This window comes from Melospiza georgiana, chromosome Z (assembly GCF_028018845.1).
Source record: "Melospiza georgiana isolate bMelGeo1 chromosome Z, bMelGeo1.pri, whole genome shotgun sequence".
Taxonomy (NCBI): Eukaryota; Metazoa; Chordata; class Aves; order Passeriformes; family Passerellidae; genus Melospiza; species Melospiza georgiana.
Genome location: NC_080465.1, coordinates 40,064,438 through 40,084,030, shown reverse-complemented (window position 1 = coordinate 40,084,030; position 19,593 = coordinate 40,064,438). Strand labels below are relative to the sequence as shown.

At 39.1% G+C, this 19,593-nt stretch overlaps 1 protein-coding gene across 1 annotated transcript in view; it reads left to right on the top strand.

Moving 5' to 3' along the window:
- Nucleotides 1-19,593, top strand: part of DOCK8 (dedicator of cytokinesis 8) — a 64,143-nt gene that overhangs the window by 28,751 nt on the left and 15,799 nt on the right. The window contains exons 20-33 of the mRNA XM_058043631.1: nucleotides 1,223-1,398; nucleotides 3,223-3,318; nucleotides 4,264-4,359; nucleotides 5,146-5,295; nucleotides 7,607-7,720; nucleotides 8,658-8,813; nucleotides 11,461-11,600; nucleotides 12,186-12,355; nucleotides 13,716-13,861; nucleotides 14,574-14,756; nucleotides 15,385-15,520; nucleotides 16,113-16,200; nucleotides 17,884-17,980; nucleotides 18,288-18,422. Coding sequence (XP_057899614.1) covers nucleotides 1,223-1,398; nucleotides 3,223-3,318; nucleotides 4,264-4,359; nucleotides 5,146-5,295; nucleotides 7,607-7,720; nucleotides 8,658-8,813; nucleotides 11,461-11,600; nucleotides 12,186-12,355; nucleotides 13,716-13,861; nucleotides 14,574-14,756; nucleotides 15,385-15,520; nucleotides 16,113-16,200; nucleotides 17,884-17,980; nucleotides 18,288-18,422 — 1,883 coding nt within the window. The remainder of the gene's footprint in view (nucleotides 1-1,222; nucleotides 1,399-3,222; nucleotides 3,319-4,263; nucleotides 4,360-5,145; nucleotides 5,296-7,606; nucleotides 7,721-8,657; nucleotides 8,814-11,460; nucleotides 11,601-12,185; nucleotides 12,356-13,715; nucleotides 13,862-14,573; nucleotides 14,757-15,384; nucleotides 15,521-16,112; nucleotides 16,201-17,883; nucleotides 17,981-18,287; nucleotides 18,423-19,593) is intronic.

Below are 19,593 nucleotides of genomic sequence, written 5' to 3'. Positions count from 1 at the left end.
GTAAGACCAGCAGGTTTAAACAGGTGATCTTTCTCCTCTTCTCAACCTGGGTGAGGCCATCCCTGGAGTACTTTGTCCATCTCTGAACTCCCAGTACAAGAGAGACATGAACTTGTTGGACAAAGACCGGCCAAAGGCTGCAAAAATAGCAAGGGTCTGGAATGTCTCTTCAACAAAGATAGGCTGAAGGAGCTGGGCTCTTCAGCCTGAAGAAAAGAAGCCTCAGGGAGGATCTTCAGTGTACACAAAGAGCTGAAAGGAGAGTGCAAAGACAGAGCCTGGCTGTTTCCAGTGGCACCCAGTGACAAGATCAGAGGCAATGGGCACACACTGAAACAGAGAAAGAACATGAGGAAACACTTCCTCTGAGGGTGACTGAGCACTGGTACAGGTTGCCCCAAGGTTGCCCATGCCTCTCACCTTGGAGATGGTAGAAAGCTACCTGGTTGTAGTCCCAGGCAGCTGAGTCAAGGTGACCCTGCTTGAGCAGAGATGTTGGACTAGATGGCCTCCAGTGGGCCCTTCCAGCCTCAACCATTCTGGTATTCTGTTGCAATCATTATCCTAAAGCCTATAGGATTAATTTGATTAATTGGTATATGTTCAATGATTTATCACAAGCAGCTGTGCTGTGGGAGCTAGAGGTATGTAGGCCTTTTTCTCTTTTGAATATTAATTTAAATCCCCCTTGAGGCACATCTAGAGTGATGTTGGGATATGTGAAAATCTGTGAGCTCGCATACACTTGGGCATTTTTTGTCCTGGAGAAATAAGGTCCGTGGTGAAACTGAAAACTAGATATCATTTAGTGAAATTCCTGATGGTAATTTCTCCTGCTTCCTTGGATACATCAAAGATGGTATTAAATAATGTATTGAAGGTGGTATTTTGTGTTTAGGCCTGTGAATATTGTCTTAATCTACAGCAAATTAAAAAGAGCTGATGGGAAGAAAGAGCTATTGTAATAGTGCTGCTGCTTAGGTAGCCTTATTAATCTTGTGGTACTGCTTGTGCAATCACCCTGTTGACTGGGATAATATCTGTAACTTCTCTTTCAATGCCTGTGTAGATTGCTAATGAAGCAGCTGTAGTGGGTTTTTCAGGAGCTTTATTCTTTTCAAAATGCTGATGTTATACAACCACTGAGCAAAACCAGCTTGAACCTGATGTTTGTCTCATGTACATGTCCTTTAGTCTTAATTCAAGCATCTCGCTGTGGCAGGTGGAGGCAGCAGTGCCCTTTCGACAGAATCGCGTTATTACACCTTTGGACGCACTTCCGCAGTGTCTGTGGGGAGCAAACTCCTGCAGAGCCGAGTGATAAGCTGCAGCAATCCTGACATCACTGTTACACCAGCTGCCAATGATGAGGAGGTCAAAAACATCCTGTCATCCAAGGTAAGAGAACAACGTCAAATATCTGAAGAACGGTATGGCACCAAACCTAATAATCTTAATTTTGTCTTTGAGGGTTGGATTTGCTCCTTGTAAATGAACTGTATGTATCACCAGGAGCATTTTCTGTTTATCTGGTTTGGCATAAGTACATGTTAAATCCCATTGCTAAATTCTGAGGTCTCTTTCCAGTGGAGAGCAAGAGGTGAGAACTCTGTCTCTTGTTTGTGGCTTAGACACCTCACAGAGGCATTTGCTTTTTTTGTTTTTTTGGCTTGCCTCACTCTCTTGTTTTTCTAGATATTCAAGTTCTCTTCACAGCTGGTGACCTGGTCTGGTCCCAGTCACAGAGTCAGTGCAGCCACAGACCTTTGTTCCTCGTTTTGTTTGGTGTCATATAGTTTCCTATTGAAAAAAAAAACCAAAAAAAACCCAACAAAAAAAACCAAAAACAAAAACAAAAACAAAAAACTAAACAAAAACAAAAAAAAACTCCAAAAAAACCCAAACAAACAAACAAAAAAAAAAAAAAAAAAAAACCCAGACCAAAACAAAAAAAAACCAAAAAAACCAACCACCAAAACGTAAGTAGTCAATTATATGACAGCAGCCCCATAGCTTTATATCAGCATCAGTGCAGATGCCATGTGCATAATTTCCACCTGGGTCTTTCCAAATACTTCATGCAACCACAGAGTGAAATACAACATTCCTCTGCATTCTTATCCACTGCTACATATACCACCAATGGCTTGCAGGAAAGAGCAGTCGAGAACATCCAAGAGGAAGGATTTTGTTTCCCTGATTGGCACTGGGAGCTTGCTCACCTACAGCATCCCAGCTCATCTCAGAGCTTTATGAGGATGGTTGTGTGCAGCTGTCTGGGGAAACCAAAACCTTGAGTTTACCACTCAGCTGGAGCTGGGAAGCTATGCCTCTGGCAAAAGCAGGGTTTTTTCTCCTGTGCAAGGAGCCTGTTGCTAGTTGCAGCCCTGGCAGAGCTCTACAGCAATACATCTGATGAAGTCTGAACTGTATCCCCCCTCATTTTTCTCTGAGTGTTATATATATAAAATATTGGTTCTCAAGTAGGTTATTTTCAGAAATATTTTGAAGTCTTTTTTCTGTTGAATGAGCTTGTGCCTCTCCATCTAAAATGAATAGGTGCTGGTCTTCAGCTAATTAAATCAGAACTGGTAAGATACACAGGCTTTGACAATTTATTTGATTTGTTCATATGCGCATATATATCCATCATACCAGTTTTTAATCACGCAGATTTGAATTTTATAACTTTTACTCTAATGTACTGTGTCCTAGGTGGGGGGAAAAAGCAAATCAGACCTCTAGGCATTTTTCCAAATTAATACAAAATTTAAATGTTTGATATTACAGCTTCATCACATTGATAAATGTAGAGATTTATAATTGGCTACTGCTGTTTCACTGCATCTTAAATTGTCATAACTTTTAATGGAAGGAAGAACTTCAAGGGGCTAATGATTTTCGATGTGGAGCTGGGAATAAACTCACATCTTTAAAGGGTGAATCATATCCTCCTAAGTACAGCTGCAGTGCTGCCATTGGGCACGCGATGGCAGTGCATTTGCACCCTGCTGCTGCTCCTGCTGCTGTCAGGTGGTTTTCGGCCTTGAGTGGGAAGGGGGATGGGAAGAAGGAAAAAGAATAACTGTTCAAATGAATGTATGTGCATACCTTAAAAAAAACCCAAAGAAACCCCCAACTGCAGTTGATTTCTTCTCTGTTAATTAGATTAAGTTAGTCATGGATTTACTATTACGTATTTCTTCCATCTGTGTCCCCCAGCCTGTGGATCACAGCTCCAGTCGGATGTCTTACTATGTTGAAGGAACAAATGACATGACAGGCCTTTGTGCAAGCACAAGACCATCCAATAAAAAGGTAGGCTATGGCTATGCATGAGGGAGCTGCTTGCAGAACCTGGAGCATCCTGAGGTAGTGCTGGCAATTGGCCCTTCTAAATGTCGAGAGGGAAGCAACAGAGCAAAATATCAACCAGTTTTATCAAACAAGGAATTAATGATGAGATATTGAATCTGTGGGTAAACATTACTCAAACTTTTTTGCTTCTGTTCCAGAGTCTTTAGATTCTTTATCCAGGACAGATTTAGACAAGTATCAGCCTGTCTAAATCCTCCCTTTGCTCTCTTTCTCAAGGTCTTAGAGCCTCTGTCATTTTCCACTGCTGTTTACCTTTGGATACATGTCTTTACATGCTACAGTAAACTCCATTCAGAAATATTTGCCTCTTCTTTCTTCTGTAAAGAACTATTTCCTTTGTTCCTTTTTGTAGCTTTTAGAACCAAGTTTTTTGTAGTCCAGATTAGAATTTCCTAGAAGTTTAGATAATTGGGATTGTGTGTCTTGTGTTCAGATTTCACTGTAAAACGTATTGTCTCCAACTACAAATGTCTGTACCAAGTCTGCTGTGCTTATTGCTCTGTCTTTCTCTTCCACCACAAAGTCAATCTTACTTTTACCTTCTCTCAGAAAAACATGGATGTGCTAAACAAAAATGCTTAGCAGGGAGTGGGAAACATGAGTTCTCCCCATTGTGCACATGGACAATGACCTGAGAATGGTCCAAAGGCATTTCCCTCTTCAGTTATGTACAGCTCTGGATCCACAGAAAAATGGGTCCCAAGGTCTGTTTGCCAACAGCATTCATTTTGGTGAAATCTGCCTTCTGATCTTGCAAGGATGCCCATACATCCCCATCTGGCTGCTCACCCTCCAGTATGGAAAAGTTTCCCACAGGGAAGATGTTGAAAATGAAGGATGAGTTGATTAAAAGCCATTTTCCAACAGTCTGTCTTTATTATGTAGCATTTCCACGAGGAACTGGCATTGCAGATGGTGGTCAGCACGGGCATGGTGAGAGAAGCAGTCTTCAAGTATGCCTGGTTCTTCTTTGAGCTCCTGGTAAGAGTTGACAGTGGTATTTTACAGTTGGTTAATGGTGACATGTAGTATATGTTCCAGGCACAGATTCAGCTGGGGGGTGACCTCTTCAGTTATTCTGCTCTGTATAAAGAGAGGTCTCAAATAATGAAAGTACAGAGAGTACAAAATAAAGAGTTCTTCGTATTCACCCTCCATCCTCACTATGGCAGTGATGGCAAAGTTCTGCATGAACTGCATGAGCAATAGTTTGTAAGCTACACAGCTTGCAAAAGACACACTCAACAAGCAAATCCTTCCTTTTTGGTAAATATCTGTTCCTGTCTTTTCCATTTTGTTTACATCATGGGAGCAGTGATAAAGCTCCACAAACTCACAGTTCTCCAGAGCCCTGCGGTGATGCATGTCAGGGGAAAAAATATAGTGATTTCCACTGTCAGCATGTAAGTAATGCAACATTAGGTCAAGAAATAAGAATTCCATAAGTGTCATTGTAAAGGGCTAAAGTGGCCAGCAGCAGCATTTCAGAAGTCCATATGCAAGGGTTTGGGGGAGGGTGTTTCTGATTTCAGGTACTGAGAGTAGTCATCTATATGAATATGAACAGGAATCTATGTCTGTCTGTATTTGAGTCTTAAACTCTCTGTTGTCATTGCCATGTAGGCTCTATCACAGCAGCTCTGAGAAAACGAGTGATTAAATTCAGGGAAAAGAAATTAGGAAATCTTACTTTTACTGACAAACTTAAAGCAGTATTTTACCTACAGTCTGGGCATTTTTTTTAGTGTTCTTTTTTCTGCTTTGCAGATAAAGAGTATGGCTCAGTATGTTCACAACACAGAGAAGCAAGATAATTCACGAAGAAGCCGGTTCTCTGATCGTTTCAAAGATGATATTACCACTATTGTTAGTGTGATTACTTCAGAGATTGCTGCACTTGTAGTCAAACCACCCAAGGTAAGTGGATGAAATAAGCACTATGGATCCTTGCTGCTCATCTTGTGTTACACTGAGCTACATTTAATCTCATTTCAAAATCAGAAGTGTTGCTAGAATTAGGCCAATATTCTCACATGCACCTTAAGCGAGAGTTGTGGCACTGTAAAAGGCAGCCTTGTGCTCTCTTAGCAGACTGTTTTTGTTCAACTCAGTTCCTCAGCCTGCTTCTCAGTGTGGCTGCAGTGTGCAAGAAGATAATTCCCTTTTCTATTGATGGAAAAGGCTGGTCATCCATTTTCAGTTGTAGTAATTCTTTATGTGTTAGCCAGCACATCAGACTGCAGGCCCAGTAGCGCTTCTTCCTTTACCCCCCTTTGCAGTTACCCTCTATCCTAATGAATTGTGTTTAATTCCTCATTTGAGTTCTCTGTAGCAGTAGAATATGCCATAGGAAGGCAGTGCTCCTTGTGAATGTTGCAAAGGCCAACCAAAAGTGATCTAACCCTTGATCTACACTGGGTGCTTGAAAATTGATGACCAGAAGTAAGACTTAAGTCCCATAAAATTCTTTCTACTTTTAACAAATTGCGCTGATAAAACCGATTATACAGTTGAAAAGATCACAAACTGTAATTTATATTTTAGCATTGCTACTGTAGGCCTGTATCCTTGATACCTCTTTGGACTGGTCAGTAGAAAAAGCTAGGGCCACAGATAGGCGCTGTTGTTTGTTCGGTTGCTGTAACCAACTTGTTTTCCTGCCCCAGAGCTGCCAAATGCAGCTAGCCCAGCAGGGCAGGCCAGAGCAGCTGGGAGAGCTGGCCTGCCAGGTCACTTTTCAACGAGCTCAGTTTCGTAATCCACTTCTTCAAAGTGCTCTGAGGATCAGAACCTGGGAAAGGGCAAGACCAGAAAAATTTGAGGAGAAAATCACTGAAGCGATTGTCACTGTTCACCAAAAGGCTGTTCTTGAAGCTCAATCCACTGGTGTGCTTCTCTGGTAGCCACATACAGAGAAATAATTTCCACAGAAATGTTTACCTAAGCAATCAGTGACTTTTTTTTATATACATTGGGAAATAAAAATTTGTTACAATAAAAATGCTTTAACAGGTTTATAGGCTTTGCAAGGAAATTAGTATTTATGGCTTCCTCACAAGAAATACACAGTTTTTTGTGGACTGTTAATTTAATTCTCATTTTGATAGAATGAGCGTATAGAACCTGATCATGTGTGAAAATTCCAGTGTTGTGTTTTTGGAATTAGGGCCATTGGTTAGATGTACAGAGTGGTAGGCAATATGTGTCTGATTTTTAAATCCAAGAAGTGATAATTGATGTTTCAATACGTGGTTGAGCATGTCAGATTGCCCTGGATTTTTACAGCGGTATGTCTGGCATATGCTTGCCTGCCCTAAAGGTAATAGAAAACCAGGTTTTTCTTCACCATAGAAAAATCTTTTCATGTGCAAATTCCAGATTGCAGGGAAAAGATATATTCCTGAACAGCAACAAAAAGCTTGAAAAATGAAAAAGTGAATTGTAGCCACCCTGAGGTGCTGCACACCTGTTCTCACTAGCCAGAGGTGCCAGTACAGGCAATATTTTTCTCAGTCATCTACTTTGTCATTTTTGAGCATTAAATATGTGCAGATCCCTCAGGCATCTTCACTAATTCCTCTTGGTGAACTACATAGGCTACTGAGAGTTTATGATTTAAATTGGTATGTTTGAAGTATCTGTAGCCTCATTTTAGAGGGTACATGAAGTTCTTTGTGATTCTTACTTAGGCTGTGTATCTCTGGTAATCCGGCCAATTCCAAGCATACAAGAGCTTAGCTGCTGGATGGTGAACTCCACAGATTTATCTTACCACTATTTTGTTACTATCAGTCTTACACTTAAAATTTCTAAACAAAATACTTAGCATTCCATCAGCAAAGCCAGTCCAGGTTTTTCTTAATATTTTAAATGTTTTAAGTTCCTAAACCAGCATTCCATTATGTTCAATAGGAAAAAAAAGTCATGTGCAATACTGCAGCCAATAGGCAATTCAGAACAGTTCTCAAATTCATTGTTGTCAGCCCAAAGGGGTGCAAAATGTCACAAAGGGACATTTTGCTGTGAAACAGTTGAAATAATTTACAGAAGTGATTCTGTGCAATTTTAACAAGATCATGTGAACTGGAGAACTGAAACAATTTTGTCCTATATTTTCCCCAAGATGGTTCTGGGAGGTGACCCCTGCACTATTTTTCATGATTCTAAAAGGTCTTTCACCTTTATGTAAGTTCTATACATCATAACTGGAGTGTTTTCTTTTTTTAAGGAAAGTGAACAAGCAGAAAAAATTAATATCAGCCTGGCATTTTTCTTGTATGATCTTCTTTCTTTAATGGATCGAGGATTTGTGTTTAATCTCATCAAACATTACTGTAATCAGGTAGGCACCATGTATGATTGGGATTGCCTTTGGCTTATGTGTTTTGTTCTGTTTGATTAGTTTATCCATCAAGATCCTTTGAGTTGTGTTAAAGGTCCAGGTAAATTTCCTATTTCCTATTGCATATGCAATGATTTTAAAACCTCTTTTGATTTGTGATCTGCAAGAAAAAAATTGAGTGGATGTAAAGACTCTTTTGGAAATGTCATACTTTGCACTGCTGCAAAACATACATGGAACCATTTTTCTTCCCTTATTTTTTTACTGCCCTTAGCAGCAGGGTCTGCAGATAATACAGATCAACTTTCTGACTCCCCCTGCTGAGTGCTGTGAGGACAGATGTATTAATTTAAGTAGTCACTCAAATTAATACATCTGTCTTCTTGCTTCACAAGTCTCTGAAAATTAAAAATAAATGGTGGTACAGGATGTTGTTATGGAATTATTTGTTGTATTTGACAGGGAGCATTTTCCTTCTGTTTTGTGACCTGTATTGGTGCAGGTTCATCAGATATCTCCATAAATTCCTTCACTGATGTCATTTTTGATAAGAAGGGAAATGATGAGACCACCGGTGTCCTGTGTTGTTTAGCAGGATGTTTTATGAGTTTGCCACAGACTCAGAAAAGTCCAATTTGTTTTTCTTTTTTGCCTTGTGCAAAAGACAAAAATAATGTATATTTTTGTCTGGGGAGAAAAGAAGAAAGAAACAATTTGTTATCTCTTGGGAAGATGATAAGTCATCTGGGGAGCAAGGAGAGAGACACCATCGTTGTCAAACAAAGAGCAGCTAATGTATGGAAACTAGGTACAGTGAGCATTTTAATGCACACAGGGCTAGATGTCTATGTCTTTTCAGGAAGCAGGATATTTCACTACATGGTAATTCAAATAATACTAGCCCATCACTTGACACTTTTTTGTTTGTTTTTCCTAGCTTTCAAACAAGCTGAATTCACTCTCCACCCTGATTTCCATGAGACTTGAGTTCCTGAGAATTCTCTGCAGCCATGAGCATTACCTCAATCTGAACCTCTTCTTCATGACATCTGCATCTGCTCCAGCATCTCCTTCTCCCTCCTTGTCCTCCCAGGTGTTTGTCCATTAGATAGATATTGCATGACTGTCACATGAAGCACATGTAGAAAAATACGTTGTTCTGTACTCAAATACTTAAGTTAGAATCAGCCACTGTTGGATCAGGGAGAAAAATTTCCCACTTGAGAAAAAGGGACAGAAGAAGAAAGGGTACAGGCGTGCTACTGCAAAACTGCATCTTCAGGAGTTAAAGCTGAATGTGACACAGACACATGCTTCCCTGGAAACATGCACATGCACATTCACAGAAAATGACTGTTGGGGTAGACACATAAGGTCTAAAAGGAACACAGCTCTGAAGGCCAGGTTACAGGCACACCCTTATCCCATCCACACAACCACAAATATGTATTTCAATGTCTGTTTTGGAGAATTATGCCATGAAGCACTGCATTCTTTCCATGTGTTTGCCTTCTAATGGAACGTCTTACTTCCCAAGTGAAAATAGATTGTATCACTCTCTAAGTTAGTGACTAACACACTGCAATTTTCAATATCCTGGAATAGTGAATTTTTGTTGAGCCTTCATGCTGCTTAAAATAGGATTATCGTGCTTTCTTTTTCTGGTATTCTTTCTTCTGGGTTTTTCCCCCACAGTAGCACAGATCATGCTATATCTTTGTCCATGATTCCCTGGGGTTTTTTGAACAGTGTTCTCCTTTTTATTTGAACTTTAAGATTTTCTGTGTGGAAACACTTAGGTGTCCTGAGTAGACCAAGCAATCTGCATCATATCTCATTTCTCCAGGATTTTTTCCAGACTTGGTCTGATACTGACACAGCTCTGCCTTCTTTAATGTCAGGACCTCCCGTGATCTTCCTGACCACAGACTTCACAAACACTTCAGAAAAAGAAATTGTTGATTGTCACAGGACACACTATTTTGCCAGTCTTGTGCTCTCCTCTGCATTCTATGGAAATGGTTTTCTACAATGGGGCAAACCCCCTATAAAGACTGCTCACATGTCTGTTTTCTACCTCAGGGGTCTTGCAGAGGTCAGGACCGGGTTGAAGCATTTCAGTGCAATGCTCCTTAATTGCCACAATGCTTGGAGACAAGGGGATGGAATTGAAGCTAAAAATGATGGGAGGTACAAAAACAGTCTGAGTAATGAACAGCAGTTCAAATTCATGGTTTCTTTTTTGAGTGTCATTGCCAAAGAATTGGTTGGATGCTAAGATGTGCTACATCTCATACTTTAATAATCTGTTGCCATAGGTTCGTAATAGTAAATAATATTTTCCTGAAGTTTTTCCTGGTCCTAAAAACAAAGCATCACAGTGCATTTGGTTAATACTAATCCTGGATGCCAAAGAGCTAGAAATATGGCTCTTCTGCTTATTGGGATAAAAAAATATCAGCATGGTTCTTGTAACTAGTCTAGCAAGTCAGAGCTTGGCCAACATCAGTTCAATTGATCTTTCCTTCAAGCAACATCATCAGCTCTTTTCTCCTTTAGGAGTAACCTACAGTGTGCAACCTGCACAAATCAATAAGGCTTTTGTGGCCCTTGCACGATTTAATGCACTAGCTGACCACCCTTGCAGTAATTTTGATCTGTCTACAGGAGTGCTGCCCACTTGAGTTAGACTTGCAGTAGAAATATGGTCTTGTGAATAAATCTTTTGAAATTTTTTAGAGATGCCAAACTCACTTAACTGGGTGCTCTACACTTTGACATTATTTCACACAAACATAGTACAGCCAATTCCTATTTGTTTGGGGTTGAATGGGAGTGGGCCTAAGCATATGGATCCAAAATATGGGGCTGCTAAGAGACATGTGGTTCATTTGACCCAATATACTGGAAGATACCACAGTGTGGTATACTGATACTTCATGTGTTTGGGCTCTGTGGCTATTCCCAGGTCACTGACAGAAATATTGGAAGGAATACTGAAGAGTATAGATTAAAAACAAAATTTGAACTCATAAAACCCAGTAGCTGCAGTGGGAGTAGAGTTGAAGACTTATGCTTACCTGAGCAAGGGACACGAACATTCCAGGTGACCTGTGGCACACACCTATGATTGGAGAAGCTAAGAAGTTCACAGCACATATATAGCAGCAACTTTCCATTCCTGGTCTGGCTGTATATCAGTCACAGCCGTAAGTCAGAGCAGTTTGAAGGCTGGAGTAAATTATGCCAGCTGCCAGCAAGCTCAGCCAAGGAGTTCCAGGGCAAAAGGAAGCACGGTTCACATGTCTTTCTTGACCTTACTTTCATACTAGACATCATGGATGCTGAAGAACACACGGTGAGCAGCTTCTGACACCTAAGTCCCTCTTAATGTAGAGGCACTTTCTCTGTGATAGCTAATGGCTGCCCAATAAGAACACAAATGGAGAAAATTCTGACTTTGTGTCCTGTCCAAACTAATGAATACAGGGTAGGAATTTTATATCTCAAAACATGTAAAATGTGTTGCTTGCATAGAACGGAAAGGATGAGATTGCATCCTAGCAAGCTTTTCATTTCACACACAGATGTCTTCCTCCAAAATGTCCAGCCTACTTTCGAAGTCTATGGTTTTCCTCTGGTAGAGATTTTCTGTTTGTTACATTGACTGTGACTGTGATCTCTTTAAGAAACCTTCATTTCAGTGATCATTCCTTAATACTTCTAATATATTTCCGCAGAACTCCAGCTCCTGCTCTAGTTTCCAGGACCAGAAAATCACTGGTATGTTTGACCTCTCAGCTGAGTACCGTCAGCAGCACTTCCTGACCGGCTTACTTTTCACTGAATTGGCAGCAGCACTGGATGCTGACAGCGAGGGGTGTGTATCCTAATTTGCAGATTTCAGAACAGGTCACGCTGTTACTCTTGGCAAGGGCATAGTTTGACTCCAGGACAGTCCTGGTTCCCCCATGCTTTTCAGTGAGTCACTCTGTAACATAGAATGACCCAGTCATGGTTTTATCTGCAGTATGTTCCTCTGAATTAATAAAAATATACTATTTGTGGTGGTAGTTTTGGTTGAATACAGAAATTGAGAAGACAAAATTTCAGTTGCTCTTCCCTCTAAAACACCTCTGTCTTTGTCTGAACTTTAGCGTTTAGCTAAAATTTGGCCAGAGTCTGATACTTTTCCTCAAGCATCTCTCTTTACCACAATGAATTTTTATGAGAAATTTGAAAGACATGTATGCCCTTTGATTCTGGTAAAGTATCTTGGAGATTTAAGATACCTCTCATTTGCAGGGAACAGGAATCTCTGCTCAGAATGAAAGAGATTATCAAGTGCATACTGGTGTTTATTATTTGTTTCTTTCACCTCCTTTCTATTTATTAAATCTTTGATTTATAAGTGATTTGTGCATGATCCATGAATGGAACTCATGGATGGTTTCTGTGTTAACAGGATTAGCAAGGTGCAAAGAAAAGCTGTCAGTGCTATTCTTAGCCTGCTGAGTTCCCATGACCTAGACCCACGTTGCTCCAAAAAGGAGGTGAAGATTAAAATTGCAGCTCTTTACCTCCCTTTGGTTGGTATCATTTTGGATTCTCTGCCGCAACTCCATGATTTTACAAGTAAGACCTTTTTGCCTTTGAATTTTTCAACTCCTAAGAGAGACTTGTCTAAATAATTTATCAAACATGAGATTCATCTAGTAAGATAGAATATTTCTTTACATAGAAGTAAACTGCATTTTTACAGACAGGAAAAACTTCAATGTCCTCACTTCATGAGAAAGTGATAGACCAGAGATACATCTGTAAGTGCTCCTGCATATCTCTTAGTTGAAGTTTTCTGACCTGCCAAATAAAGCCCGCAAGTTCTGCAAGAAATATTTAGCTCTACATACACGTAACAGTAGTGAAAATATTGATAGTGATACTGACATCATGTGACACTACAATTATAGAAATTAGATCGTATTCTCTTTTTCTATTGCTTTTCTGCTGCTATTAACATTATACCAAAATTAATTAATTAAAGGTTTATACTTTGAAGAGTATATTTTTGCCACTGATTCTGACAAATTTCACATTTAAATGTCTTAACAAAAAACTTACTAGTATGAAAGTGTTATTTGCCACTTTCAATTGGGTAAGGTGAAAGTATTTTCTATACATTCATACATATAATACAGAAATATAAATAAATACATAAATAAATTGGCTAATTAGATCTCACACCATTCTTTTAATCTAAGTATTATCCTTATACCATAGATGAAAAAAGTTATTATGAAGAAGCCCAGATGTACCAATGTGCCTAGTTTTAGAGTGTCTTCCTTTGAGAATCTGTTACAAGAGGCTGTGATCACATTCTGAACACGTGTGGTCCAGCTGATCACTCAGCTTCTCTGAAAAACAGAACTTTCAAAACACAAAATGGATGCTCAGAATCAGACGAGATTTTTACAAAACTTTAGTATAAATAACTTCATTTGCTAAAAGTGATGTCAAGAACTAGCAGGGAATAGAAGCAGTTAGGTGCCTGAAATAAAACTTGTCTTTAAGTCAGAAGGCAATACTAGATCTGTCAGCTCTTAACAGATTTACATACTTTGTTGAATATTACCAAATCCATGTCTAGTTTCTGTGCTTATCCTCTTGACTGAAATTAACTAGAACTGGATGGTTCCAAGTCTTACAAAGTACTGGCTTGGCTTTGAACTTCAGAGATAATCTCATGCTTGCTACCACCTTTTATGTATTTTATGTGTTTGAATAATTTGGCAGACTTTGCAGATGGCTCAGATGGCTGCAATTCCTCTTGCTAATGCTGTGCCTCTTTCACTACTTGGTACATCAGCCAGACAAACAGTCTCAGGGATGGAAGTGCCAGCTTTTTTGCTCAGTCACAGACCAAAGAAAAACTGTGACACATGAGCAGAAGCAACTGGATTACCCCTGAAGTTCCAATGGAATATTTCAAATTTAGTTTCAGATATCCGCAGTGGAAAGGGTCGCACAGGAAACCCAGAAGAAGATCAAGAGGCTTCAGGTGCAATCAACCAAAATGTGGCCCTTGCCATTGCAGGGAGTCAGTTCAACATCAGGAACTCTGGAATGTCTCTGGTGTCACTGGTATGTTCACCGCTCTGCCAATCTCCTTTCTTCTATCTGTTTTCATCTTCCTTCTTTCCTCCTTTTATCCTTTTTTGCCACTAACAGCTACAGTCAAGAGAAACTGCATTTCTGTTTTTTCCAGCCCTGACAGAGCCCTCGTAGTCCTTCTGTCATCTCCTATTCTCTTCTAGTTAGTTAATTGCTATTTTACCATACATTGTTCACTTTTTTCTCCCACATGCCTATTTCCATTTCCAAACCAAATCTAGACTCATTTCCAGATCAGCAAATGCCACTATGGCAGCCCCACAGTTCCAGTCTTACCTGAATCCATGGATCTAGGATTCAGATGTTTCTTTCTCTCTATGTATGGTCTTTCCTTATATGTTTTGGTTTGTTTAATCTACTATGCAAATTGGCTGATGCAACTGCATGGCAGGATGGAAGCAAATGATTACAGAATCTTTTTCCTACATTTTTATATGGAAATTATGATACAAGCATGCAGCAAACTGGAGCTTCTCTCAGTCTTTCACTTGTATTCAACTGGGCCTTTCACTAATTACACATACAGTCAAAATTACGATAACTATCACCTGGAAGAGGTCAAATTTACTGAAGTCCAATCCTGAGATTTGATTCCAATGAAATTTAAATAAGATTACTTTGCCCAAATGACCTTCCTCTACTTTTTCTTCTTTCAATTGACAATTACTTTATGTGTTCATAGCCCTACAGACAGACTGCCACATTAGGTCCTGATACTACTCGCAACCTTTTGATCTGTTTCCTCTGGATTATGAAAAATGCTGACCAGAACCTAATACAGAAATGGATTGCAGACCTTCCATCCATGCAACTTAACAAGATTTTAGACCTCCTCTTCATTTGTGTTTCATGCTTTGAGTATAAGGTAAGTGAAACAAGGCATAGTTTTGTTGTCCTGATTTGGATCAATTTTTTTCTTTAAATTCCAGCTGTCCGGGGGAAATCTGTTATTGACAACAGTTAAATTAGCACTTACCTAACATAGACAAATTACTTCAGACAAATAACTGACAATAGCCTTCAAGCAAAATGCTGCTGAAACTTTTGAGGAAGTCCTATGAAGGTATCCTAAGTAGTTTAATTATTTTCTTTTATCTGGGTATTTGAGGGCTATTTTTGGTGGGACTTATACCGACAGCTCCTGTAAGAACTAGACAGGACACTAAGGGTGACCCTTTAGTTATGAGCAGGACTTGATGTCAGCACTCTTCTCTCTGAGAGGGTCTGTCTGAAATGGACCAAATAACCTTCTCTCTGAATTTTAATTTCTTTCTCTGTAGCACAGAACTACATCTTTGTTTCTATTAGCAGTGCATCTTGTACCTCGTTCCTCATTTGCAGCATTTATTAGACTTTATATATAAATCAATCAAATTCACTGCTTTCTGCCCCCTCTACAGGCCTCTCCTGTTGTATCTCATTCTGGAGATATAATTTGGTCTTATGATCAAAAATGGAGGCACTGGCGATGATTGCTTTAACTTTACTTCCAGGGCAAGCAGAGCTCAGATAAAGTTAGCACCCAAGCACTCCAGAAGTCACGCGATGTGAAAGCTCGATTAGAAGAGGCTTTACTGAGAGGAGAAGGAGCCAGAGGAGAAATGATGAAGCGCTGCAGAATACCAGCTGGTACTTCATGCCATTGCCCCCCATGCCTTTTGAGAGGAACTCAAGTGTCTGTAAACATAAATGAGTTTGTTGGGTTTGTGCACACTATCCATTTTCATCCTTGTCCATTTCACCCCCTTTTCACCCACAGTCCATTCCTTTGCAGACCATTCTTGGTTTTGCATGGATGAAAATATCATTAGGTTTCAACTGTCCAAGGTGTAGCTAGGACTGAGTTCCTCTCATGTGAAGAATATGAAGCCAAGAAAGAAGTTTCAAGATGTTCTAAAAAGTTATGTTAGTATCTAATTAAGAACTAAGAAATGTTATCAAACCTATCACTAAAAACAAACTGTTCATAGCAAAAAAGATTGCTTCATTTAATAAATGGAAAATCTGTGCAGCTTTTTTGTAGACATTAAGCAAGTTAATGCTCTAAAAATCCTAAGTAAAAAAAAAGTGATGAGTCTTTTTACTAGAGCCCTGAACCTGTAAATTGAATGGTTTTAGTTCTGACAGACTACTACAGAAATATATCTCTTTCTTTTGGCAAGCTGTCAGACTTCAGATGTCCCCTTTGTTTTAATCTCTCTGACATACGTTACACTCTTAGGGAATGACAGATCAGCAGGGGTAAATGAAAATTTGCGCTGGAGAAAGGAGCAGACACAATGGCGGCAGGCAAATGAGAGACAAGACAAGTAAGTAATTTAATTAATGCATATTGCTTTTATTAGAACCAAGCTGCTTGGGGTTTTTATGTTTTGTTCTTGCTCCTAGGATGTTTTTTTTAAAAAATCAGTAGTTTCATTCCTTTCCCTCTTTTGTCAAAGAGAAAGAAAAATAAAATGTTTCTGTAGCAGAAATATTCAGCTGTTACTATGACACAACAAAGAGGCCACAAGAATGGAGAGAAGGAGAATTTTAAATTGCTATCTACACATTTTTCCCTTATTAACAGTGTGGCAAACATTAGTTAGTGTAAGAGTCCTGTAAGAGGCTTGCTACATTTATTTTGTTGTTGCTCTTGGCTCCACAGTACATACATACTGTGGTATATGTTTTGCCATATTAAATCAGCTAAGCTGGGTTCGACATGCTATATTAATATTGAGAAGCTCTGCTAGCAGGAGTCAGGGAAGATAATGCTTTGGGATTGTAGCAGCAGTCATAAGATATGTGTCACACCAGAGAGGATCCCTTCAGCATGTGGATCAGAGCTCAGTGGTTGCTGGAAATAGCCCAAACACCTGTAAAGTTCACTAAATTTGTTCGGTTCTTACTCTTATTGGGATTTCTGCCCTTGTTATAGCACTAAATTTTTGGCAGTCCCTTTTTTTTTGTTGTTGTTGTTGCTTTGAGTCATTGTAGTTATTAACCATATGACCTCCCTGATTTCCTTTCTTAGCTCTCCTCAGAATTATATGTTTGTGCACTAAAGGATGGCTCTATGCTCCTCTGGTTTTATTTTTGGGTAAACATATGTAGCAGAGCAGCTACACACTTTGAAGTCACTCAGAAGCATGATTGTGAGGGTGTTGCTCCAGCCGTGGATTTACACCTTAGGAACTTTGGCCGAAGTCACAGGATCTTTAATCTCAAGCTCTAGAGAGCAGCCTCTAGCCAGGCAACAGCACTTTTTGAGCAGCTTAGGAAAGAGAAAAATGCCTCTTTGCATTTCTGACCTGGATGTGTGAAAATGCAGTTTTGTTAGTAGCTGCTCCTATGTTTATTCAGCTGCAGAGGAACTGTGTTCCAGACCTTGTTCTTAAGTCTCAGCTAAGAACGTATTTGTGTAGCCTCACCACTATCTCCTGTCTTTCATCATTATTTCAGTTCTCTCTTAAATGTCCTGGGACTCAGCTGTATGGACCTGCTGTCTTTTCTTGTCAACAGTCTCAGTCTCTATAAATTGCCTACATTAAACGATGCTTCTATGGCACTGAAGCAATTTCGACTTTGGTCTAGTCTACTTTTTACTTTTTGTTTTTACTTTTTTAAATGGAATTGTCAGATCAGTTATCTATTTCCCCATTTCAGAGTTTTGTGCCCTGTTACAGGCAATGCATTCAGAAATTACAACATAGTTTACTGAACAACTGAAAGATACTAAGTAGCCATTATGCAGATGACTATTAAGGAAGAAAAGCATCTATCCCAACTGTCTAGAGGCCTAGTTTTCAGAAGTCCCCTTTGTGACTGCTCTTCTATGATAGCAGCTTTCCTAATTTCATTCCACAGTTTTTAAGAAACGTTTCTGAACACTGTTGTCATTATGGGATCATTCAGAATGGTATGCATTTGTATTCTGGCTTTCCGTAAACAGCAAGTCATCTAACTCTTGGGATACACTCTGCTTGCTTTAACTAGAACTCCTTTTGCAGGACAAAAGCTGAGCTAGACCAAGAAGCTCTGATCAGCGGAAACCTGGCAACTGAAGCTAACCTGATCATTCTTGATATGCAAGAGAACATCATTCAGGTGAAAAATAGTAGAGGTGGCTTAGCTCCAATCCCTGGTCTCTCAGAAGCCAGTGGAAGAAAGATTAATTTTTCCTTTTGTTTCTTAGTGCAAATACTTTGAGATCATCTGTAAACTTGTATAGTGTTGAATAGAAAAAAAAAATTCACAGGTAGGGTGGAGAAAACTTCATGCTTGAAAACCTGTTAGTAGAAATTCTGAACTCCTAGATTTCTCATGGGTTCTCAAGAGCAGAACTTCAGTTCCTGTGTGCCAGTTCATTGCAGAATTACCTCATACAGTTATTGTTTTTCTCCTTCCTATGTAGGCCAGCTTTGCAGCAGAATGCAGAGATAATCTCTTGGGAGGAGTTTTGAAGGTCCTGGTAAATTCTCTTGGCTATGATCAGAGCACAACTTACCTGACTCATTGCTTTGCTACACTCAGAGCACTCATTGCCAAGGTATGCTCTTGATAAACTTTTGTTTTCATGCTTACAATCAAATTAATAGAAAAGCACGTGTAGAGCAGGGCTGTGTCCATTACTTTTCTCTGACATTTATTAAATATATTTTGCATATGTAAATACAAATTAGTATCTATAGGGTTGTTGCGGGATTTCTGCATCTGTTATAAGGTTATTTCACTGACCACACAAGATGGAATAATTAAATCTGAATAATCTTGTAGGTTTAGCAGCCTACTCTTAAACATATAAGATTTACCAATAAAAAAGTAAGCAATTCCACACACTTTATTTCAAATACATTCTGATTTTAGTTAGGAATCTTAATGCCAAGAACTGCACAAGAATTCCGTAAAATCAGCAAGGCTAGTTTCCAGTCAGATGGGCAGCAGAGAAATCAAAACTCATGAGACATTGAGGGCACTATTTTAGATTTCCATTTCTAGGATGAGTTTCAAAATGCTAAGTAGGTTCTAAGACATTGACAGTTTTCATCTTTGTTCTGCCTGAAAACTAAGCCAAATCCTCATCTCTCTTCCACTTCTGTATCACCAATTAAAAAACTTCAGATCAGAAAAGGCAGCAACAATAAAGAAAAAAAAACCTAACAAAACAAATAAAACCTCACAAATTTCAAAACATATATGAGGACAGAAATTGACCCAAAGTATTTTTTTTAATAATAGGGGTCATAAGGAGCTGGGTGCTTCATACGGACTCTAAAACCTTTTTAAGATTCATTCTCCTACAAAGAAAAACAGCTCCACTAAGGAAGAATGCATTAAATGTTTATTTTTCCTAAACTATTCTAAAATACAAATAAGAAACAGGATACTCCTGTCCAGTTAATGCCTGTCTGCTCTTAAATGCAGATTGGCAGACAAAGCCTAATTACAGGGTAGATACCTGAATAGTTATGAAACTAATAATTATGTGTTCATTTCACTTTATCTTTAAAAGCTAACTTCCAATTACAGTAATGAATTTTGTGAAGCAATTCTTATTCTCATTGAAATAGATCTTGTAGTTAAGCTGACTCTGTTCTGTATTTCATGAAGCAATCAGTCCAATTACTTCTATTACACTGTAGGCATATAGATGTTATTTTACAAGTAAAAGTGATAAAACCATTTGCCAGCAGGCTTGCAATATAAATTAGACACAAAAC